Raw genomic sequence first — 25,803 nt, forward strand, 5'->3', positions numbered from 1 at the left:
TTACTTAGGCAAATCTTTGGTAAATGAGGCTAGTTTAATATTGTTGGATTAGGCCCTGGCCAGTTGGCTCAGTGGTAGAGCGTCGGCCTGGCGTGCAGAAGTCCCGGGTTCAATTCCCAGCCAGGGCACACAGGACAAGCGCCCATCTGCTTCTCCACCCCTCCCCCTCTCTTTCCTCTCTGTCTCTCTCTTCCCCTCCCACAGCTGAGGCTCCATTGGAGCAAAGATGGCCCGGGCGCTGGGGATGGCTCCTCGGCCTCTGCCCCAGGCGCTAGAGTGGCTCTGGTCACAACAGAGCTCCAATGGAGCTTGGCTGCGGGAGGGGAAGAGAGAGACAGAGAGAAAGGAGAGGGAGAAGGGTGGAGAAGCAGGGTGGAGAACTGTCTCTCCCCGTTTCCAGCTTCAGAAAAATACAAATATATATATATTTGTATATATATATTGTTGGATTAATAAGATAGTTGTGTCTTCTTTTTTTTTCTTTTCTTTTTTTTTCCTAAAAAAAAAGTGGGGAGAAGTGGGGAGGCAGACAGACTCCTGCATGTGCCCGACCGGGATCCACCCGGCATGCCCACCAGGGGGCGATGCTCTGCCCATCTGGGGCATTGCTCTGCTGCAACAGGAGCCATTCTAGCACCTGAGGCAGAGGCCATGGAGCCATCCTCAGTGCCTGGGCCAACTTTGCTCCAATGGAGCTTGGCTGCGGGAGGGGAAGAGAGAGACAGAGAGGAAGGAGAGGGAGAAGGGTGGAGAAGCAGATGGGCCTTTCTCTTGTGTGCCCTGACTGGGAATTGTACCCAGGACTGCCACATGCCGGGCCAACACTCTAACGCTGAGCCAACCGACCAGGGCCGGACATTTTTATTTTTATTGTGTATGTTTTTCCTGAACTTATACAGATTTACCAATCAAATAAGCTATGTCAAACATCTACTAAATATCAATATTTGAGATGACAAAAAAAATGCACATTTGTGTTTAACCAAATTGAATCACTACTCTGGCATGCTTTATTTCAACAGTCATTCTGTTTTGTAGTATGTCATCTTGGAAATAATTACCAAGATCTTTAGGTAGCTTAAAGTTGTGTAGTGATGCCAAATTGCATTAATTAGTGAATTTTCATGAGCTACCCAGATCATTTCTAAATAGGGTACTGAAACATTCATCACAGAGCATAATTTTAAAATTACATCATTTTATATAGCTTTTGCCTTTCATTTTTATTCTGTAATGTCAATGAATGCGTTCGGTTTTGCAACTTAGGATGGGTATGGCTATTAGCAGTGATAAGCTGCATATTCATAAGCTCTGCTAGCCTGCCAAACACGCTAATGTATTACAGATGGTCACAACCATCTCAACTCCTAGCTTTCTCTATAAGACAGAAGTGACGGTGATTAAAACGAAATCAGTATTTGTAAATGAGACTCTGCTCTGAGCAACCGCTTTTATGAAGGTGTTCAGGATAGGTCTTTGTTTAGCAAAAGGAGACCAGTTTTGTGCTGACATAAAGTGACACTTTGTTGCAGAAGAAGGACCTGTAGCAACAACTCTGAAGGAATGTAGAGGTTGTAGAGGTTCTCAGAAAGGAAAATGTAATTGTGGTGGTCTAAGCTGGCTGAGGTTTGATGGATTTATAAGATTGTCAAAAAGTTTTAATAACAAGTGTACCGACACAAAACTAGAGCTCAGTTTTCTGTCTGTTCACATGGCAGAACCTTGGATCCCTTGTTTGCTCTAGCAAGCGGTCGTAAGATATTTCTCTTTGCCTTCTGAGTCATTTGCCTCTATATCAACAATTCTTTGTCCAACTGAATAGTTCCCTGTGCTTTACGTTGATTTTTATCATGTCCTTGGTTATTTACGAGGACAAAGTCTTCCCACTTTTGAAAGAGGTAAGATTCTTTACAATCCTGTTAACTCCCTACGAGCACTTTTAAAATCTTTTACTGTCCTTTGGTTAAATATCTAGCCAAGCCCAGTTACCTGTGATCCTAGTGAAGCAAGTATTCAAACCTCTTGACAACTATTGATACATACGTTGCCTTTCCCACATCCAATCCTAAAGGACGTATTCTGTACCTGAAACTGATGTGCTGGAGGGCCCCTGAAAAATTAAAACTTGTTCTTTTATAAAAAGAGAGGTTCTAAAAATAATTAGGTTTCTCTGCTCTGCTGCTGTGGGTGAGTTGCGTGGGAAGAGTTGTCCAATCAGAAGAGATGGCTGGCCTTCCCCAGGCTAAATCTGTATGGGGCCAAGTGGTTTATATGAGTTATTTCAGAAATGGTTTGCCGTTTGAGAGGTTCGTAGAGAGTTCTCAATACTCTAACTATCTCTGGTATGTTTCTACTTATCAGAGTCCAGATTGCTGCTTTGCCTAATATTAGACAACAAAAACATAATGAATAAATCAAAATCTCAGTTACTTGTTTAAATGTTAAGTTGGTTGCGACTTTCTTTAATTCAAATCTAGTGTCTTCTAGGAATCTGTGGTTTTAATCTATGTTACTTACCGATGGAGTTGTATGACTACGGAAAGGTCTAGGACTTGCTCCATGCTTACTGAATCTCTTTACTAGATAAATAAATTTGATATATTCTTGGCATATTCTAACTACATACTTGGTATCTGCATGGAATAGTATGGCTCAGAATTATTATATATTAAGTCTGCAGATTTTTTTTCTCTGTAAAGACCATATTCATTTAGTTTTATAAAGTACATTTCATACCTGTTCTTTGACGTTGAATTAATCGTTATACTTATACTTTGAGTCCCTACCAGTCGATCGAGTCAGGATGTCCAGACCCTAGTCTAGGAATAGAGGGATTCATGAGACTGTTCACCCAAAGCCGAGTGGAACAAGAATGAATTACATAGCGCTGAATAAACCGATGGGGGTGATTGTGGGTTTTTTGTTTGTTTGTTTTGGTTGTTTTTAATATTACTGATGTTAATGTTATGTTTTCTGGATTTAAGGAAACCCTGTCCCTTTCCCCTTAATCTATCTATGACTCATAGTAATTTGGTAAACTCTGTCTTTGTAAACAGAAGGTTATCTTTTTCTCCCTGCCCGACCCCTCCAGAATACGTAAATACTGAGTATTCTTATTTTTTTTGTGGCAATATAGTTATTGGCACAATTTCAGTAAGTCTGTCCTCCTTGGCAACAGGACTTCATTGAAAACATTGTTTATATAACTAAGGAAGGCCTGGCCTGCGAGGAAAGGCTTAAGAAATTAAATGGAGTCACTACAATCAAGCTGCTAAATTAGCTAAAATCAAGTAGCTTGAGGCATGATGAAACCCATCTTGCCTTAAGGAGCCTGGGAACTTAGTCTTGTGGCCTTCCCAGTCCTGCGGCAATGCCTGAGTCTACAGCAGACCTCCCGATAACCTTCTGAGTCCCCGCTGAAGGACCGAGGAAAGAATGTTCAGGCCCTGGCCAGTTGGCTCAGTGGTAGAGTGTCGGCCTGGCGTGTGGAAGTCCCAGGTTCAATTCCTGGCCAGAGCACACAGGAGAAGTGCCCATCTGCTTCTCCACCCCTCCCCCTCTCCTTCCTCTCTGTCTCTCTCTTCCCCTCCCGCAGCCAAAGCTCCATTGGAGCAAAGTTGACCTCGGCGCTGAGGTTGGCTCTATGGCCTTAGCCTCAAGCACTAGAATTGGTCCAGTTGCAACAGAGCAACACCCCAGCTGGGCAGAGCATTGCCCCCTGGTGGGCATGCCGGGTGGATCCCGGTCAGGCGCATGCGGGAGTCTATCTCTCTGCCTCCCCCCTCCCACCACTTCTCACTTAGGAAAAACATACACACCAAAAAAGACTGTTCACGTGTGCCGACCACTGACATTTGAGAGTTAGCGTCTCAGACCAATCCAGAGGCTGAGAATGCAGGGCTGACTCTTCTCAAGGCCATACTCTTGACCGTGAAAACCCTCTGCTTTTCTTTCCTCTTGGGAACGCTCAGCGTATTGCCTAGTGGAGTTTTCACTTTGCAAACCCTATGACCCTTGAATACATCTTTGTCATTTCTCTCTAGCCAAGCCTCACAGCTCCTTTTGAAGGTTGTGGATACCCAGGATGTCAAATTTGAGAAGAATAATGCTCATTTAATCAGACGTGACCAGAACTCTTTTAAGGAATTACAGTCACTTTAGGGCACTACAGCATACTGAGCATGCTTAGGAAAATCGGACCGGTATCTAGTTCACAGGGTGATGCAAGTCACTTCCTGCCAGGCCTAGGAACCTCGGGATACCGTAGATGAATTGGAGGAGCCAGCAGTTTGCCCAAATGTATAGGGACTGCAGGCTTGGCTTCTTAACTCACAGGCTTTTATAAGTTCAAGCTGGCCCTGCCTCAGCGGTAGAGGGTCGGCCTGGCGTGTAGGGGACCTGGGTTCGATTCCCGGCCAGGGCACATAGGAGAAGCACTCATCTGCTTCTCCACCCCTCCCCCTCTCCTTCCTCTCTGTCTCTCTCTTCCCCTCCCACAGCCGAGGCTCCATTGGAGCAAAGATGGCCCGGGCGCGCTGGGGATGGCTCCTTGGCCTCTGCCCCAGGCGCTAGAGTGGCTCTGGTCGCGGCAGAGCGACGCCCAGGAGGGGCAGAACATCGCCCCTGGTGGGCGTGCTGGGTGGATCCCTGTCGGGCACATGCGGGAGTCTGTCTGACTGTCTCTCCCCGTTTCCAGCTTCAGAAAAATACAAAAAAAAAAAAAAAATTCAATCTAACATCTCCTATTAAACTTCCAGCGAGGCAAACTTAAGAAAAGTACCGTGTGATAAATTTATCATTTTTGCCTCATCTATGTAAGTAATCAAACCAAATCTAATGGAAGCATCTTTGTTTTATGGTCAAGAATTATCTTTCCTTGAGATTATCCTTTTATTTATTTATATTTTATAGATTTTATTTATTGATTTTACAGAGGAGCGGAGGGTAGAGCAAGAAGTAGCAACACATCGTCGTTTCATTTCAGTTGTTCATTGCTTGCTTGTCATATGTGCCTTGACCGGGCAAGCCCAGGGTTTCGAACCGGCGACCTCAACATTCCGGGTCAACTCTCTATCCACTGCGCCACCGCAGCCCAGGCTGAGATGATCTTTGATTAAAAGGGGAGTGGCTAGAGAGAGGAATTCTGTGCGTCAGTGGAACACCAGAGCACATCCTGCCCACTCTTAGTCTTGAGTTAGCAATAGTTGGAGTTATCAGACTCTAGTTCAGTTCTTTGTCTGAATTGTTTACACACTTTGTAAATTGCAGGTAATCGATAGATATACTTTTGTGTGTGTGTGTGTGTGTGTGTGTGTGTGTGTGGAGATTTAAGTGACTTTCTCCTTTCTTGTGGAAAAACCAGCGTGGGTGCCTGCTTGTCGCTTGGACTGGCTCCTGTTACCTTGCACGAATCGTGAACACTCACCCCCCAATGTTCAGTTCTTCCCCACCCCTTTAACATCTGGATAAAAACCTCTAAGCTGAGTTTTGCAGATCCTCTCCCTCCTGCCTGACTCGGCATATTCAAGAACTGAAACTTGACCGCCACTCAGATCCCTTCCCGGGCCGCACTGGCCTTTCTGCATTATCCAGTGAGTCACTCACGGAGAGGTGGTAGAAAATGTCCGCAGTTCTCGAGTCCCGGACATCGGATACCATAAAAGAGGAATCCCTGAGATGGAGAAGGTGAATTTTCATCTGGAAGTCTGTACTATAGTTAAGAGCGTCAGGAGCCGAACTGGAGTACCAGTTCCGTGGGTTGTTAGAAGTGGTGGGGGCACCCCTCCCTGGGTTCCTGGAAGCTAAGGTGCGGGTGCTCATAGCAACGTTGGGCACAGCCCCGGCCCCCTGTTGCGTAAGGGCCGGCATGGCCCAGTGGCGTGGCCCAGGATCTAGCCACGCTGCCTAACTGGCCCAGTGAGTGGCTTGTCCAGCAAAAACACCCCTGGCATGAGTGGTCTGTATGGTGTTGAGTCCTTGAGTCCAAGTTTTATATGAAGTCGTTGGATTTTACTTCCCAGGTGTTCAGATGCTGCTCCAACTTGACTGGGCTAACGGATGGCCCCTGCCTTCTTGAGCACGCACTGCCCCCTGGCGGCCTCATCCGAACTTGCTCTGGCTCCAGAGCAGCAATAGGCAACCATCAGTCACAGGGTGGGTCCCTGGGTTCAGCGAGCTTGCAGAAGGGCCCTTGGAAGGATGTCTTTTTTTACATCAATCCTAAATTTAATCACCTGGCAAAAAACAAAAACAAAACAAAAAACCCGCCTAGGCCCTGGCCGGTTGGCTCAGTGGTAGAGCATCAGCCTGGAGTGCGGAAGTCCCGGGTTCGATTCCCAGCCAGGGCACACAGGAAAGGCGCCCATCTGCTTCTCCACCCCTCCCCCTCTCCTTCCTCTCTGTCTCTCTCTTCCCCTCCTGCAGCCAAGGCTCCATTGGAGCAAAGTTGGCCCGGGCGCTGGGGATGGCTCCTTGGCCTCTGCCCCAGGCGCTAGAGTGGCTCTGGTCGTGACAGAGTGACGTCCCGGATGGGCAGAGCATCACTCCCTGGTGGGCGTGCCGGGTGGATCCCAGTCGGGCGCATGCGGGAGTCTGTCTGACTGCCTCCCCGTTTCCAGCTTCAGGAAAAAAAAAACCCCAAAAACCCCTGCCTAATTGTACTTAAGGTTCTAAAGATGATATTCTAAAAATAATAATTAGGTGTGTTTATATACTTATTTATTTAAAAATTTTACCGACTTCTTAAAATATAAAAAAGAATGGCCATGGTTCATAGAAGCCAAATACTTAAAACAAATATTGATGTCATTCTGTGTGAATTCTAAGTCCTCGAATTTCCTGACCTCTCTCTCCACCATATGGTCGCTATTATGCCTTAGTTTAAATGACTGTAGGGCCCTGTGTTGTCACTTTCTGTGACAATGCAGGTGGTACTTGTAACAGGGAAGTTGCCCCCCCCCCAGGCCCCCACCGCTGCTTCTTTATTTTATGGAGACAGAGGGAAAAGGCTGCTGAGCTGGGAATCAAGATATCTGCATCTAAAAAATCTATGTCACATGAAACAAGGCACTTAGAACCTGATTTTTTTTTAGAAGCGTGATAAAAGATGTATGTGTGTGTGTGTGTGTTTGTGTAAGAGAGAGAGAGAGAACTGATTACAAATGCAAAGAGTTGGGATGTGCTAGACGCCTATTAAAGAGCCAAGCTAATTACATACATACAATAAGGGTAAACAGGTGGACTGATCAAACCACGGAATAATTCTGAAAGGATAAAATGAGCATGAATTAAAAACAAAAAGGCGACCCCGCACGGCGCACCGGGGGCCTCTGAAGCAGTAAAGCACAAAATACAAGTTCAGAGACTGCCGAGGTAACACAGAGCCCAGGGCGGGTGACTGGGATTTCAAGGCAGGGGCGGGGGATGTTTCATTGAACTCTAACCCACTGGCGGAGAAGTGCACGATTTGTTAGGTGTGCAGCTCGGGGGCTTTTCACGAGCCGGTCGTCTAACGGGCAGCGGATCAGGGGACAGCACAATGCCAGCGCCCACGGGGGGCACTCACACCCTCTTCTAAGCCCTGCGCCCTCTGTGAGGGGTGACATACTCATTTCTGGGTGAGCAGAGCTGAAATCCAGAAAGCTAAGTGAACCTTAGTTTCACGGAACAGAAATTTTCTCCAGGCTGTAGAGTTAGTGCTTTTCAGTTGCTTAAAATAATTTTTTTTTTTTAAAAAAAGCTTGTTTCTACAGATACTCAGCAACAAGGAAGGGCTATGTCCATTAAACAGTCACACTCTAGGCTACTTGTTCCTAACCATTTCATTGATTCGTCTGCTGAAACACACGTTTCTCCCTTTGTCTGGTGATGAGAAAGCCCGAAGTCAGACAAAAAACAACAAAAGTCTGCATAAAATTCTATCTTCCTTTATGATAGACATCAATAAATAAAATTTTGTTTTTAAACATTTTTCAAAAGATTTTATTTTTAGAGAGAGAGAGAGAGAGAGAGAGAGGACGGAGAGAAGAGGAGGGAAGTGAGAGGTATCAGCTCCTACCTGCTTCACACTAGCTGTTCGCTGATTGCTTGTTGTATGTGCCTTGACCAGGCAAGCCCGGGGTTTTGAACCAGCGACCCCAGCATTCCAGCTTAACACTCTACCCACTGTGCCCCCACGAACCAGGCGGCTCTTTAAAATTTAATGAGTATAAAATACGAATTTTTAAAATATAAATATAGAATTATGAATTATGTAATTGGGTCTTATTATAAGCACGCCATAAAATTTGCAGCACACCTGGATGTAAACTGAGTTATTGTTTCCCCAGTATTGGGCTGTGGGGAATCAAGAGGCAACATCACGTGGAGAAAGTCCTGATTAAAATAAGTGAACAGGCCCTGGCCAGGTGGCTCAGTGGGTTAGAGCGTTGTCCCCATCCACCAAGGTTGCGGGTTCGATCCCTGGTCAGGGCTCATGTAAGAATCAACTAGTGAATGCATAAATAAGTGGGACAACAAATTGATGATTTTTTTTCTGTCTCTCTACCCCCCTTCCTCTCTCTCTAAAATCAATAAACAAAAACTAAATAGATTATTGCACACCTCTTTTCACAGAATCTAGGAGATAATGAATTGATATTATCTGGAGAATTATAGAACATCCTTTGTTATTAGATGCTGGCCGTGGCCCCTGACGACCACAGACCAGTGTATCAGCCCTGAACTAGGTCTCAAGAGGTACCAGTGGGTGTAGAGTTGCTAACAGATCTATTTGTACATCCAAAGTTTATTATGCTCTAATGTCAACATGGCGAATGAAATTCATTCCCAAACAGCCCCAGATTCTTCCTTCTCTCTCTGCCTCCCCTACACCCCCCCAAATAAAAACCCAAAATAAGAAGCCTTCCATAAAAATGAGCAGTCAGCACCGATGCATTAGTTTCGTGGGAAATAATGCAAAGAAAGCAAAAAACAGAACTTCAGAAAAGATTTTTATTTTCTCAGCACACAGACACAAAAAATGACACCGGCCTGCTAGATAGAAGAGTTGGAGACATGTCAGAAAGGAGTTATAATTCGCATAGGTTACAAGGTCCATAGATGTGACTAGTCTCATGGTTCCTCAGTTACCTTTGAATCTTACTAAACCATCGTAGCTCGCTGGTTAAACTGGCAAACACACTTCTCGTGTGAGAGGGTAAGACGTGTGTGCATTCACGGGGAGCCCAGGTGCAGAGAGCCCTTCTCTAAACGAACCACGGCACCGCGTCCGACATCACTCAGGAATGAAGCGCTCTACATGAACGTCTTTAAGTCAAACAACGTTCTTCCGTTGTTGTGGGGACTACAACCACTTCCTCTCCGAGTGTAACAGGATGTCTCAAACCAGACTGAAGTGGACATCTGCTCGACATAGGGCTGTGTTCTCAAAGTCATCAACTCATTACTCATTATTTATTAATCAACTTCTTCGTCGCATTTGTCAGCAAGTCCTTCTTGCTTTTGTTAAATATGTGGGTTTTCAGTTACATTTCTTCCACCTTGAACAGCGGAGTTGAAGCAGAGGAACAAAGATACATGAACCCTGACAACTAATGTTCCTGCCTCTGAACCGCACAGGTCAGGGAAGGGTGTACACTGAGCGACAGAGAAGGAAGGGAAACCTAGAAACCACTGCGCCGATAGACAGCAGTCAGATTGTTATCATAACTGAACCTTAACTTAAATTTGTAGGGCTCCATCTGCCGTCGCTGGAGAACCAGAATGCTCAGCCTGTTACAACTATTTTGAAAGTAGGGTCAGCTTTGAAGAAGAGTGTGCCGGTGATCTCGCGGTAAATCGCACACACTTTCCGGCATGGGTATCCAACATCAGATGAATTTATAGATTTTACTACCCAGGACTTTTAGTGTGCATCTGCTTCTTAATTTTTATTTCTTAGTCATACTTAACGTGGTTGGGTATGTGAGAAAGCGTTGCTATACCATTAACTATTTGCCATTGAATAATATTATATAGCGATGAAAGGACTTTTGCAACAATTTTCTTTCAACTGAAAGTGTGACAATCTATTTCAAGTGTTTTCTTGAGACAAAAACAGCAAAACAGTAAAAAAAAAAAAAAATTCCACCTAGAAAACAAGTACTATTCAAAAATGTCAAAACACATAAATGTTAAAAACCTTATTCCTTGGGTGACTTTTTCAGATTTAAGGTACTGTATCTTAAAATGACATGAAAAACTTTTCAAATGATTTTACTGAATGTAAGATAACTGCTGAAGTCACAGCTCTGTTTTTATTACATTAAGGTTATTCTCAACGCGACGTTCGTCGATGATAGGTTTTGGTTCATGAGAAACCAGAAGCTACACGATCTGTCAGTCCACTTTACACACCAACTAAAAATAGTTAAGCCTTAGAAAATTAATGTAGCATTTTTTTTCTCTAAAGTTCTCAAAATATATATACCCGAGGTTTTGCATTTTAAAAAATGTAAACCATCTCATAGTAGGAAATTGAAACTCAAGACTAATTTTATAAAACTGTTTTTAGGAAATAAATTCCTCTGGTTTAAAAAAAAAATTTTTAAATCTATTCTATGCATCATTAGCACAAGTAAATGATGTTAAATATACTGTAGGTATTCATGATAGTAAAACACATATTAATCAGTGAAACAATAAAAGCACATATGAACATCTGTGCCCCACTTAGGAACACATCTTGTAGGGCGTAGGCGGACCCTTCCATAACTGAACATTCACTGAACAGTTACTGAATGCAGTGTGGAAGGGGCTAGAAATCCTATCGCAAAAGGTGAGACTGTTAATTAGCTACAGCCTCTTCGGTACCTATTGTTATAAGGAAATGTAGACCCTGATTTAAAAACACTTCTCCTTTTTTTCATGATTACAGTCTCATACTTCATTTTCACTTATGTACAAACAGAAGATTACATGATTTCTTCTTTTTCAAACTCTGGATTTCAAACTTGTTATCTGTAGGCATTTAAAGAATGCTTACTAAATTTAAAAAAAAAACCCAGAAACTATTCCATTGGTAATGATAATTTTCTCTCTGACTCAAAAGTGACCTCTGTACATTAAAAAGAAGAAAAACCAGTCTTTACAGTTCTAACCTAATTGTGCATCAACGTGAAATGAATGAGGTTTGTAATATGACTTGAGCCTGTGCATATAAAGCATTTACATTATATTATGTCCTTGCATCCCATAATACAAGTGACTGCATACTTGATAAATATCAACAAATCAACTACAAGTCATAGAGTGTTTCCAGGACAGTGGCGATTGACCAGGCCTGTGTTTCACAGCTGAAGGGACAGTATTGGCCGTTCTCGTTGGTCAGTTCCGGAAGTCCTTTCCAAGGGGATCTTAAAGAAAGAAAAGCCATTTTATGAAACGTAATCTAACACTTATCTTAACAAAATAGGCAAGGGGCTTGGTGCTCTTGCATTTTTATATAGAAAACAATTAGACACAGTCCTTTACTGCAAAACAGGATGTCCTAAAGGTCTATGTATAAAGAAGTTAGATTGAAATTATTCTTTGATACTCAATCTTTGGGATTTAAGATTCAAACATAAAAGAATCCCCTTAAATATTAAAAACATAGAAGAAACTACCATTCCGAGCAATATATAGAGACAAATAGCTCCCTAGCTTACTTTTATTCCTTGTGGAGTAAGTTTGTGAGAGACTCAAATTATAATTACTTAGATGGATTAGGTTTGATCTTGACATAATTGTAAAACTAATATGAAACAACAAAGAAACACAATCATTATGTGGAGAAAGGTGGTAATCAAAAGCAAGATGAGTGTCTACACTAATTTCTCATTCTGTTGAATAATAGTTATTATGTTCTTATACTAAGTGTTCACATACATTATTTCATTTTAATGCTCATGGAAACCCTATATGCAAGGTACCATAATCATGCTTATTTATGTAGGTTTATAGAGGTTAACAACTTGTTGCAGATCTTGATATCAAAATACACTATTATTAGCATATCAAATTTAGTCTTAATTTCAATGTAAGCTCTTAAATATAAAAATATAAGGTCTACCGGAAAGTTCTGTCCGTTTCTATCACAAGAAGTTTCGACACGTAAGCACATGTTTATTTGGCGCATGTGTGCCTATTTTTATCACTTAATGTATACATACTAATTAAGTGATACTAATTTGACGTAGCAAATTAACTAAAACAAAGTTGATTCACATTAGTCTTATGTGTGAAGCAATAGTGTACCCATGGCTACTGATAAAGTTCATTTACGCCACTGTAATTTTTACGAATTTCAACAAGGAAGAAATGCTACAGAAGCATGTCTGCCGCATCCACCATATTCCCCGGACTTAGCACCCTCCGACTATCACTTGTTTTTGTCCTTACAAAATTTTTTGAAGGGCAAAAAATTCAAAAATGAAGAAGATATCAAACAAGCACTGGTTCAATTTTTCACATCAAAAGATAAAACAGCCCTGGCCAGTTGGCTCAGCGGTAGAGCGTCGGCCTGGCGTGCCGGAGTCCCGGGTTCGATTCCTGGCCAGGGCACACAGGAGAAGCACCCATCTGCTTCTCCACCCCTCCCCCTCTCCTTCCTCTCTGTCTCTCTCTTCCCCTCCCACGGCCGAGGCTCCACTGGAGCAAAGATGGCCCGGGCGCTGGGGATGGCTCCTTGGCCTCTGCCCCAGGCGCTAGGGTGGCTCTGGTTGCAACAGAGCAACGCCCCGGAGGGGCAGAGCATTGCCCCCTGGTGGGCAGAGCGTCGCCCCCTGGTGGGCGTGCTGGGTGGATCCCGGTAGGTCACATGCGAGAGTCTGTCTGACTGTCTCTCCCCGTTTCCGGCTTCAGAAAAATACAGAAAAAAAAAAAAAAGATAAAACATTTTTCAAACATGGGATATACAAATTGCCCTCACGCTGGCAAGAAATCATTAATAATAATGGCAATTATATTATTTAATAAAGCTTATTGACAGTAAGAAAAATTTGTATTTTGTTTTATTCCAAAAACGGACAGAACTGTCCGGTAGACCTTATATAAAGTATAAATAGAGAATTCTATAATTTTTCATTTTTTAAGTTGGGTTGTGGGAACATGTTTGTTTCATTAGTATGCTTTGTAACTCATGGCTATGTTATGTATACTTCCCTGTAGCTCTCCAATATTTCATAATAAAAATACAAAACATAATTCCATTAGGTAAATGTGGAGATACTTTGAACAATAACTACTAATGACATCAGCTAGTCCCGTATTTTAAAAAGCCGTCATAGAGAAATGGAAAATGCAGAAACGTGTTTGTTTCCAACACTATGTTGGAAGCTAATTCAGGGGAAAGTGGCAGTTTGTGAGGCTGGGTACTTGGGCATCTGTCACTGTTGAACTGTGTCTGCTTCACACCTTCGAGCCCTAGAATGTCAACTTGGATACAGATATGGGCCGTAGCAGGTGACACTAGTTAAGGCGGGGCAGGGCGGGGCGGGTCCCTAATCCAGTAGGACTGCTGTCCTGAGAAAAGGGAGGATTTGGACACAGGCATGCGCACAAGGAGGGCGCCACGAGGAGGCTGGGCTTAGGCTGCCACAGCCAAGGGGCTCTGAGAGAAGGTCCCCAGCACCGTCGGTGGGTGCAGGCACTGCCCAGCCTTGATGGCAGACCTCCAGCCTCAGAAGCCGAGAGGATGGATTCCTACTGTCTGCGCCCTGGGTCTGCGGTGCTCTGCCCGGCAACCTGGGGGACCGGGCTTCCCCTGAGTGCTGGGGGCGAATCAGACACCAGACTCTGGGGGGCGGGTTGGGGGTCAGATGGCAAAAGGGCAAAAGGAAGGAGGACGTTAGTCCTGCAGGACGTGAAGAGAACAGGATGACAGGACAAGGCTCAGCTAAGGACTTGACGTCAGGTGGGGCTGATGGATATCCTTGGGTCAGGGGACATGGGGGAGGGGCGGGTCCATGGTGGGGGGACACAGAGGGTGACCCTGCAGAGACCAGTGGGGTCACGGGACATGGGGGAGGGGTGGGACCACAGGGGGACACAGAGAGTGACCCTGCAGAGACCAGCCGGGTCACAGGACATGGGGGAGGGGCAGGACCACAGGTGGACGCAGAGAGTGACCCTGCAGAGACCAGCCGGGTCACGGGACACGGGGGAGGGGCAGGACCACAGGGGGACACAGAGAGTGACCCTGCAGAGACCAGCCGGGTCACGGGACACGGGGGAGGGGCAGGACCACGGGGGGACGCAGAGAGTGACCCTGCAGAGACCAGCTGGGTCACGGGACACAGGGGAGGGGCAGGACCACAGGTGGACGCAGAGAGTGACCCTGCAGAGACCAGCCGGGTCACGGGACACGGGGGAGGGGCAGGACCACGGGGGGACACAGAGAGTGACCCTGCAGAGACCAGCCGGGTCACGGGACACAGGGGAGGGGCAGGACCACAGGTGGACGCAGAGAGTGACCCTGCAGAGACCAGCCGGGTCACGGGACACGGGGGAGGGGCAGGACCACGGGGGGACGCAGAGAGTGACCCTGCAGAGACCAGCTGGGTCACGGGACACAGGGGAGGGGCAGGACCACAGGTGGACGCAGAGAGTGACCCTGCAGAGACCAGCCGGGTCACGGGACACAGGGGAGGGGCAGGACCACAGGTGGACGCAGAGAGTGACCCTGCAGTGCAGACATCCTCACTTCCCAGGGACAGTGTGACGAATACCCTGGGTGACAAAGGCGGGGACACGGGGCGCTCAGAGCGCACAGACCCATTCTCTAGAAGAGCTGGAAGATGCGTGACATTTAAATGAATGGAAACAACCTGACCCCCTCTCATGGCGGCTGATGGAAGTCCCTCGTGCTCTGGTAACACAGAGATAAACGTAGGCAGAGTTTATGCAGTTATTCTGAGCAGTAAGTGGTACATATATTTAGGTTTAATCTAGAAATTGGAACACGAAGGGCTTTTGACTAAATTTCATCACTGAACAAAGACACATAGCTCTGAAACTTATCTGCTCATAGGACAAAGGATGTGACAAATAGGTTTGAAATAATAGTCAAACGACCAACTCTAATATTTTGATTGTAATGAAAGCATTTCTTAAAATTATTTCTTTTTTTTTATCTACAGAGACAGAGAGTCAGAGAGAGGGATAGACAGAGACAGAGCGGAGAGAGATGAGAACCATCAATCATCAGTTTTTCGTTGCGACACCTTAGTTGTTCATTGATTGCTTTCTCATATGTGCCTTGACCGTGGGGCTACAGCAGACCAAGTAACCCCTTGCTAGAGCCAGCGACCTTGGGTCCAAGCTGGTGAGCTTTACTCAAACCAGATGAGCCCACGCTCAAGCTGGCGACTTCAGGGTCTCGAACCTGGGTCCTCCACATCCCAGCCCAACGCTCTATCCACTGCACCACCGCCTGGTCAGGCAAAATTATATCTTGAAATATCTTCACATCAGTAAACTCAGTGGTAGTCAACCTGGTCCCTACCGCCCACTGTGGGCGTTCCAGCTTTCATGGTGGGCGGTAGTGGAGCAACGAAAGTATAAATAAAAAGATAGGTTTAACTAGAGTAAGTTGTTTTATAAAGATTTATTCTGCCAAACATAGCGAAAATCCGACATAAAGTACTTGGTAGGTAATTATTATTATATGCTTTAACTTGCTGTAACTCTGTTTTATAAATTTTATAAAGTAAAGTGACTTCCCTACTTTATAAATCACCATTACTGTGGAACCGGTGGGCGGTTAGAAAATGTTACTACTAACAGAGATACAAAAGTGGGTGGTAGGGATAAAAAGGTTGACTACCCCTGAGTAAACTCAAAAAGCCCAGTCTAAGCATTTTCTGTTTTTGCATTTCTTCTGTGCTAATCCAATCCCCAAACACCTGTATCAGCTGAATTTAAAAATGAAAGACTATTTCACATGTATAAATCATGCAGTAAAGTTTTTGAAAAAAATAAACAGCCCAACATAATTAAAGGAAGGTAAAAATTATACCATAGAACTTGCTGTGTTCAAGAGTGAAACTTTCAAGTTTCTCTGGGATAACTAAAGTTTGTAGAAATGAACTCGAAGGCATGTGAATTACCCGACCGACTGACAACTAGTTATGGAAATTACAGGCCTCTGACGACTTACCTCTCTAGATGAACGTAATGCTGAGAAAGAACATTTTTAACCAAAAGGATAGTCTTGGCATTAGCCTCTGGACCCATCCGTCTGGAAAAATACAGTTTTGCACGAAGAAAATACCCGACGGGCCACAGCCACTCCTAAAAACAAACAAACAAACAAACAAACAAACAAACAAACAAAAAATAATGACTTCATTAGTAAAGGGGGGAAAAAAAGCTGTAAATATCTAAAATTATATGAGAAAAACACTGAGAACTCAGAAAAGAGAAATGAAATTCTTACAGGTCCTTGGTGGTAATTGAAACCCTTTGCGAGGTTGTAGTTCTCGTTGTCTAAGGCATTGTCATAAATCCCACAGTAAACCATGTCACTGGAAAATAAATGACAGTTAGGCTCATGAAGATCAGTACATAGGCAGCGTGATTTACTGTTCCCCCCCAGTCACACCACCATTGGCTGATTCCTATACATGCCCTGACCAGGGATTGAACCCACAACCTCAGCGTTCAATAGCAAAGGCAAGAGCAATAAATCATACTGTGATCCAATCTACAAGATGAGATAGATCATCAGCCATGTAACCTTACATTCGTAAATACCGAGTCCAGAATGCTTTGATAATGTATGACGGAATGACTAACAAATACTGACGAACACAAAACAATATAAAATATTCGGGTATCTTGTCTACAAGGAGTTACTCTGACACTAAATAATGGTTAAGTTATTTCACTAGGCCTCTAATATATTTATAGCAATTAAAATACACAAAGAATAATCTGAGCTAGTGATGATTAAAAGTTTTATTAATTAGTAAATATTGGAAAGGTGGCTTTTAAAGTTCTCCATGAAATTATTTTAAAATTAATGAAAACAGGCGCATTATCAGATTACAAACAGCAACTGAATACACAGAGGATCTGTACACACTTATAAACCAAATGAAGTATTACTTACATGTTTATTGCGACAGATAACACAAGACAGTTATCTGTAGCTCAGTTTAATTAAATGATTACTTTGTTGTTTTTTCTTTTAGTGAGAAGGCAGAACTTGCCATGAGTTACTTTTTAACTGTGGGTTTTAGTTTTGACTAGTGGTTCTTTTTTTTTTTTTCTTTAAAAGTTTTTTATTTATTGGATTTTAGAGAGAGCAGAAAGGAGAGAGAGAGAGGAAGGGAGAAGGAGGAAGAAACATTGATTTATTGTTCCCCCAGTCACACCGCTATTGGCTGATTCCTGTATGTGCTCTGACCGGGGATTGAACCTGCAACCTCGGTGTATCAGGACGATGTTCTAACCAACTAAGCTACCCAGCCAGGGCCTGACTAGTGGTTCTTAACGCCTCTGAAAATGTGGAGAATGCCTCAGAATGCAGTACATACATACAGATATTAAATTTCACACCTCAGGACTGAAATTATTTATTGGTTTAAATAAAAATAATGGTGGTGTGATGACAGAAAGAATGGAGGACTGGTGTGTGTGTGGGGAGGACAGGGTTAAATCCTCTTTTGCCATCACAAGAAGTAAAGAATGTCTAATGTTAGAAAACCAATAAAGAGCAGCACGCACATATTACTTCAAAATATTAAAGGAACTACGAGGAGTGACAACTTAGAAAATAAAGTTGTCTCTGAGGAGATAATGCGTCTATACTTTCAACATCCACAAAAATCACTTTCACAATCAGAAAAGCAGACATGAGGAAATGTTCATGCCTGACCAGGCGGTGGTGCAGTGGATAGAGCATAGGTCTCGGCAGAGGCGGATTAAGGTGGGTTGAGGCCCTGAGCGCAGAAGAAAATATTGGGCCCCTTACATCAGAAAAAAAGTGTAAAGTTGGGGTTTTGTGGGGCCCTTCAGAGGTTGGGGCCCAGGGTGTGCACCCGGTGTGCCTGCCGTTAAATCCGCCTCTGGGCCTGGGATAGTGAGGACCCAGCTTCCACACCCCAAGGTGGCTGGCTTGAACGCAGGCTCACCAGCTTGAGCGTAGGGGCGCCAGCTTGAGTGTGGGATCATGAACATGATCCCGTGGTTGCTAGCTTGAGCCCAAGGTCACTGGCTTGAGCTCAGGGTCTCTGGCTTAAGCAGGGTGGGTCACTGGCTGAGCTGGAGCCCCCTGTCAAGGCACATATGAGAAAGCAGTCAATAAACTAAAGTGCTGCAGCTATGAGTTGATGCTTCACATCTCTCTCCCTTCCTGTCTGTCTCCATCTAGCCCTTTCTCTCTCTCTCTCTCAATTAAAAAAAAAATTCACAACATGTCAGTTTTATAAACTTAAAAACTCTTTTACTGGTTATTGAGAACAGGACAAGACCAAGGCATTTTGAACAATGATACTTAATGAAGGTATTTTTTTTAAAAACCCAGTTTGAATGCAATTCTTTAGAGGTTTGATTGACAAGCAAAACAATTCTGGTTCCCGCGATACAATATTGATGGCCTTCTTAATACTTACCCTCCGGCTCCGTCTGGGTCCAAATTTCCATGACAGGATTACATATAATTATACGTTAAATATACCATGAGCTACATCTTTAATACTTGTATTGAAACTTACTCTGGGTCCAAAGTTTTCATGCCCAGGGGGCCGAGCAATTTCTGTTCTGCCATCTCCAGAGCTCTCCACGCTTTTTCCACAGTGAAGAGCTCAGGGGCCTGGGGAGGTGTTCAAAACACACACACAGAACTGTGAGGGCCACTGAAGAATTCGTTCCCACTCACACAGGGGCCTGGGGAGGTGTTCAAAACACACACACAGAACTGTGAGGGCCACTGAAGAATTCGTTCCCACTCACACAGGGGCCTGGGGAGGTGTTCAAAAACAAACACACAGAACTGTGAGGGCCACTGAAGATTTCGTTCCCACTCACACAGGGGCCTGGGGAGGTGTTCAAAACACACACACAGAACTGTGAGGGCCACTGAAGAATTCGTTCCCACTCACACAGGGGCCCGGGGGGGGGGGTGTTCAAAACACACACACAGAACTGTGAGGGCCACTGAAGAATTCGTTCCCACTCACACAGGGGCCCGGGGGGGGGGTGTTCAAAACACACACACAGAACTGTGAGGGCCACTGAAGAATTCGTTCCCACTCACACAGGGGCGGGGGGGAGGGACACACAACATTAACTAGCTATGAACTTGGAGACGAAGGAGAGCCATTTGAAAGTACACTTCGGGCCAGAACTCGCGCGCAGACGCCAAACCAACATCTCATCCGGCGAGACTGACTCGGCAGCGCCGTGCCTGGCCGTGGACATTAGGGAAGCTGTCGGACCTGATCATGTCCTCGTGTTGTTGTAACCGCAAGTACCAGCCCCCCAGAGGGGCCACCACAGCGACCGTGAAGGCCGTGCATGGAGGCCCATTCGACTTACAATTGTGTCCTTTGAGTATAACGGGCCACTGTGTTCTTGCTCCTGGGGCCTGAATAGAATACAGAAGGACTTTCCCTCCAACAGCACGAGCCATGGAGAAGAAGGAGGGAGCACCGGGGACTCAGAACCTGCATTCATTTTAACGGTTCAGTGAAGTTGAGTGCACTCCAAACCGAAGCGACCTTGATGGACCTTGGAGGTTTTTATTCTACCGTAAACTAGAGGACCCCGTTTGGCATTCATCCCGACAGAGTGGAAGCGGCCAGGCGGGCACAGAAGGACACGTTCCCTCCCCACGCCACCGCCCCAGTAGTTTATTTTTAGTCTGAGGGGAGAGGGAAAATAAAGAAGGTCTAGGAATCTGGGCTTGCTAGCACTGACCACAAAACAAAGAGAACAGAACGTGAGTTGAGCTACCCACGTACGCTGCCTAGTTCAGGTGTTTCGAGCCAGTGTGCCGGGGACTGGCCGCTGCCCAGGTGCAGGAGGGACAGGCGTCCTCTGCTCCCAAGGCAGGGGTGGTGGTGGGAGGGCTGGGGTACGCGGGATCCGGCACGAGCCAGCCGACCCGCCGAGCCCTTCGAGCTGTACGAATGCCATCATTCTTCACGTGTGCTCTGGTGTAAAACAAGCTGGAAGCCCGTCCCTCGTCACCACCCACTGCTTTCTATATATTTCTTGTCACTGACTGTGACAGGGCCAGGGCGACCCGCCTCACGCTTCACTCAGCAGAACAGCGTATTTAAAACCAGCTAGCGGACAAAAATCTACGTATTCTGTCAATTCAGGGCGTGTGAAAACGGACGGGAACCAAGGACGAAATCAGCCCCCTCACAACGTTTTCGACCCGTGAAAAGAAGAAGCAGCAAACCACTCACGACCACCATGGCGATGGTGAAATTGGGCCTGAGCTGGTAGTCGCACCAGGGGCTCGAGGCGCCGTAACTGTCCTTGTAGATGCCGCGTTTGTGGACCAGGTTGGGGTTCCTCTCGTTCCGGTCGGACGGGTCCTCCGACACATAGAAGAGCTTCTCAAAGTGGTCCTGTATTTTCCTGTCCCACTCCTCGTAGGAGACCGTCACCGCCTTGCCTGAAACGTGATCAAACACTTGGCCGACTGAGCCTTCAGAGAAAGCCACGCGTGCAGTTAGAGCCAACGCGGAATATTTAGGGAGTAAGGTATCCGCCTTCTGAGAGTGTCAAAGAGCTTTTTTTTTTTTTTCATTTTTCCGAAGCTGGAAATGGGGAGGCAGTCAGACAGACTCCGCATGCGCCCAACCGGGATCCACCCGGCATGCCCACCAGGGAGCAATGCTTTGCCCCTCTGGGGTGTCTCTCTGTTGCAACCAGAGCCATTCTAGCTCCTGGGGCAGAGGCCACAGAGCCATCCCCAGCGCCCGGGCCATCTTTGCTCCAATGGAGCCTTGGCTGTGGGAGGGGAAGAGAGAGACAGAGAGGAAGGAGGGGGGAAGGGGGGGAGAAGCAGATGGGCGCCTCTCCTGTGTGCCCTGGCCAGGAATCGAACCTGGGACTCCTGCATGCCAGGCCGACGCTCTACCGCTGAGCCAACCGGCCAGGGCCAAAGAGCCTTTTTTGAAGGACACCCGCTAGAAATTAGAAATTATCTTATGTGATATGACCCAAGAAAGGATTAGACTGTGGTGAAGGATCTCTGGTCGGTCTTTGTTTGGTAGAGCTACCTTTCCTGAGCACTTGAACGGAGGCTGGACTGATGTGTGCCCGAGAGCAAAACGTCCTCTGGACTTCAAAGACTCAGTCCGTCCCCCCCTCCCCAATAAATGTAAGTCAGGTCACAAAAAATCACCGTCTATGTGTTACAATGATACTTGGCATAGATTGAATTGATGACATTTATCATCGTAGTTAAGGGTACCTATTTCTTTTGAGGCTCTTTAACGTAGGTCATTTAAAATAATTATGTCTGTGGCTGAAGTTTGAGCTCTATTGGACCGAGTGGGTCTAGAAAAAGAGATGTCAAGATTTCACGATGGTTCACAGAAACGTGGCTGCGTGCACACAGTCATGCTGAGGCAGGGGACAAACAGGGTTTTATTGTAGCAATAAAAACTTGGTGAGCAACCAGGTTCGTTACATTCTTTTTTTTCTTTTTATATTTTTCCAAAGTTAGAAGCAGGGAGTTAGAGAGACAGACTCCCGCATGCGCCCGACAGGGATCCACCCGGCATGCCCACCAGGGGGCGATGCTCTGCCCATCTGGGCTGTTACTCTGCTGTGGCTGGAGCCATTCTAGCGCCTGAGGCGGAGGCCATGAAGCCATCCTCAGCATCCGGGCTAACTTTGCTCCAATGGAGCGTTGGCTGCGGGAAGGGAAGAGAGAGACAGAGAGAAAGGAGAGAGGGAACGGTGGAGAAGCAGATGGGCGCTTCTCCTGTGTGTCCTGGCCAGGAATCAAACCTAGGACTTCTACACGCCGAGCCGATGCTCTACCGCTGAGCCAACTGGCCAGGGCCTATTACCACTCTTAACGGTTTCTCTTTCCTCTTCATCTTAAGGGCATCCTAACATAAGTTCATGAACTCAAATGATGGTGACGTAGGTTAAGAATACAGATGGTACATTCGGAGTTCCTTTGTAAATAACATCAAGAGCTTACCATGCCTTTTCACCGTGACTGCGTGATAAGGGAAGATGTTTTTTCGGGATAATTCCAGCAACCAACGAATGGCCGATTTACTCAGGCCCACGATCTCCACCGCAGACCCATCTCTAAAATTAAAAACAAATCTTAATCTTGGAGTTGGAGTCATTGAAGCACTCTTTCAAGGGCATTCAATAAAGGATTCTGATGGACTCTATAACCAACATGTTATAACAATAACTATCTTTAAAAAAACAACTCCCACTTCATAGGAATGGGTATAAGAAATCTCTCCTCTTGCTATGTGCCATTGACCACCTTCTGAATATACTTTTTAGAAACTGTATGAAGGGGGTGGACTGTGGAGGAAAAGGAGCCGGCAGCTGGAGGGTAGAGGGAGGATCTGGAGACCACTGTCACAGACCCGCGGAGGAGAGACAGCAAACACGGCTGCCGGACCGCAGGAAGCCGGGGAGGGGAATGGCATCGCTGGAGAGCTCGCCTTTCATGCAAACAAAAGGGAAGTACAAGTGCTCACTGCACACCCAGAATAAACAGGTTCTTTTTTTTTTTTTTTTAATTTTTCTGAAGCTGGAAACGGCGAGAGACAGTCAGACAGACTCCCGCATGCACCTGACCGGGATTCACCCGGCACGCCCACCAGGGGCGATGCTCTGCCCACCAGGGGGCGATGCTCTGCCCCTCTGGGGCGTCGCTCTGCCACGACCAGAGCCACTCTAGCACCTGAGGCAGAGGCCAAGGAGCCATCCTCAGTGCCCGGGCCATCTTTGCTCCAATGGAGCCTCGGCTGCAGGAGGGGAAGAGAGAGACAGAGAGGAAGGAGAGGGGGAGGGGTGGAGAAGCAGATGGGCGCTTCCCCTGTGTGCCCTGGCCGGGAATCGAACCCAGGACCTCTGCACGCCAGGTCGACGCTCTACCGCTGAGCCAACCGGCCAGGGCCAACAGGTTCTTTTTTTTAAAGAAAAGAATTTGCAAAGCATATAACAACAGTTACTAATATGCAACTTTTTTTGACAATGTGACTGAAGATCTAGAATAAGAAAATAGTTTCTCAGACCTGAGTCTGTATTCAGTATTTGATACCGTGAAATAAAATGATGGGATAAAAGATTTAAAAAATAATTAGGGGCCATAAAAGTTCAGAAAGTGGAAGGGTTTTATAAAGGATGGGGTAATTGGCTGTTTTTTCTATGTTTACCAAAGAGGGGTGTAATGACGTATTTACAAGGAGGGCACTTCAAGTTCAGGGAGTATCTAAACCACAGGGGTAACAGGTCATCAGGGCAGGTGCTTGTAGACAATACACCCGTGGGAGCTTCCAGAAGAGAAGAGACGCTTCACCCGAGGACGACACCCAGAGGACCTGTCTGAGTACCGGGGGGGGGGGGGCACGGCTGAGGGGAGGGGGTAGGGAGACTGCCGCTGGTGTACCACGAAGACCTCATGTTAACAGAAGAACAGCTCCCGCAAGTGCGTGGCTTGGACAGTGTAAGTACGTCAGCACCAGCGAGTGAACGTGCCTCGGAGTGGCCGGGATGCCCCTGTTCCTGGCTCTGTCGCTTTCTCCCATTTTATCCATCCAGGTGCCACAGTTAAAGCGATTTCCTCCGTACACAAATCCCGTGTCTTCATCCACTCCGGCGGTGATATTAAAACCTAGAAGAGCCAAATGAGGCATTTATACCATTCAGAAGGGATAAGGTAAAGAAGGACCAGGACTCCGGAGAGCAAGTTGGGCAGAGCGTGGACGCTGGGATGTGCACTCTACAGCTTGTGGCATTGTCTCCGGCACACACTGCAGAGCAGCCCTCCCCGGCACACGTGGAGACCAGGGCGCCATCACGACGCTGCTCGCAGGGGCAAGCGGAGAGTGGCTGCTGGGTAGTCTTCCAACCTTCCGAGCTCTGCGCTTGGTTCCTATGATGGAAGACTCCTTACCGTGCCAAGAGGGGAGGCACTTCATCTACAGGCATCAAACGGACAGACTCCCCAAGCAAAACGACCGAGCAAGCTGGGTGCAAAAGGACGAGCAAGCTACCTTCTCCACAGAAGTTTAAAAAGTGGATTACACTCATATCTACAGCCATGTGTGTTCAGGCGGCTGCATCTGACGTGATTATGCGAGACAAAGCTTAGACACATATCAAAGAATTATATATAAGATAGATACATTACACAACAATGTATTGACTATGTACTATATGATATACTGAATCTATACTACATAATATATATCCTAAGCAATTTACACATACTCAAACATACAGAAGCATAAGAACATCCACGCAAATAGAAGCCCTGATTATAGGGAAGTCGTTATCATTCTGGGAGGGAGGGGAGACACAGAGATGAAGTGTTAGTATGTCTGCAATGGTTTCTTTCTTTTCAAAACAAGAGAGAAAGATCTAAAGGAACCCTGGCCAAAAATGTTCATACTCGTCTAATATCAACCAGTTCCAGGTTCAAAGGTGAAATTTATATTATTTTCTGTACATTGAAATGTCCCATAATTAAAATTAAAAATGAAAGTAATTCAGAGATACCGCACAGTATAAAACCCATTTCTATTTAGTTCTCTAAGTGAAGGATAAAAAAATGTTCTCAGTGATTTGTGTCAGCTCAGCTGGATATAAAATTTGCATGTTACCACTACAAACAATAAATTAACTAAATAAGGTTTAATCACTGTTTAAAATATAATATACGATGCACCAGGAATTTGGATTCTTGAGTGTATATCAAAATCTGCCAATGAGTTAGTGAGTTATTTGAAATACCTGGAGAAGATCGCTTAAAAAGCTTATCATGTGTTAAAAAAAGAGGGAAAAAAAAGTCCACAGTCTAATTACCATAACAAAACTATTGTCCGCAATCATCTCATCAATGAAAACGGGAACAATATAACTCATCCTCAGCGGTCGGCGGACCGTCAAATGGGCACAGCACGTGGAGTGGGCAGCACATGCCAAGCACACAGTAAGCGCGGCACGACTAGCTATGGTTAGGATCATAACTACCTCTCGCCCTGGCTGAGGAAAGGCACAGAGTTGCATCTTTCCTCTAGAAATGGAAACTGAGCCCCTGAGAGCAGGAACCGGGGTCACCCTCCCACAGTTGCAGTCTGCAGTGTTGCCCACCCCTGTCCCCGACGTCACGTTTGGTCTGTGTCGTCCCCCCCCCCCCCCCCCCGCGTGCCGTGGAACCCGTGTGAAGGGACGCACCTTCGTCCTTCATGTGGCGGTCGATCTGCGGCCCGGCGTTCCTTTCCCGGAACTGCACGCCCTGCAGGTGCCTCTGCATGGCTTCCTGTATCACCTCAAACAGCGGCTGGTCCTGTGGGCGACACAACAGACGCCGCCTCCGTTAGAAATCACAGTTTCGGCCCTGGCCAGTTGGCTCAGCGGTGGAGTGTCGGCCTGGCGTGCGGGGGACCTGGGTTCGATTCCCGGCCAGGGCACATAGGAGAAGCGCCCATTTGCTTCTCCAACCCCCCCCCCCTCCTTCCTCTCTGTCTCTCTCTTCCCCTCCCGCAGCCGAGGCTCCATTGGAGCAAAGATGGCCTGGGCGCTGGGGATGGCTCCTTGGCCTCTGCCCCAGGCGCT

At 46.1% G+C, this 25,803-nt stretch overlaps 1 protein-coding gene across 3 annotated transcripts in view; it reads right to left on the reverse strand.

The window, feature by feature from the left end:
* Positions 1-8,970: 8,970 nt before the first annotated feature.
* AGL (amylo-alpha-1, 6-glucosidase, 4-alpha-glucanotransferase) overlaps positions 8,971-25,803 on the reverse strand; it is a 58,490-nt gene continuing 41,657 nt past the window's right edge. For all 3 annotated transcript variants that reach the window (XM_066247571.1, XM_066247568.1, XM_066247569.1), the window contains exons 27-34: positions 25,423-25,534; positions 23,722-23,857; positions 22,196-22,308; positions 20,439-20,650; positions 18,738-18,835; positions 16,457-16,544; positions 16,178-16,311; positions 8,971-11,393 (exon numbers count right to left, since the gene is read on the reverse strand). In XM_066247571.1, coding sequence (XP_066103668.1) covers positions 11,276-11,393; positions 16,178-16,311; positions 16,457-16,544; positions 18,738-18,835; positions 20,439-20,650; positions 22,196-22,308; positions 23,722-23,857; positions 25,423-25,534 — 1,011 coding nt within the window. In that variant the 3' untranslated portion in view covers positions 8,971-11,275. The remainder of the gene's footprint in view (positions 11,394-16,177; positions 16,312-16,456; positions 16,545-18,737; positions 18,836-20,438; positions 20,651-22,195; positions 22,309-23,721; positions 23,858-25,422; positions 25,535-25,803) is intronic.

Source organism: Saccopteryx bilineata, chromosome 11, assembly GCF_036850765.1.
Source record: "Saccopteryx bilineata isolate mSacBil1 chromosome 11, mSacBil1_pri_phased_curated, whole genome shotgun sequence".
Classification (NCBI taxonomy): domain Eukaryota; kingdom Metazoa; phylum Chordata; class Mammalia; order Chiroptera; family Emballonuridae; genus Saccopteryx; species Saccopteryx bilineata.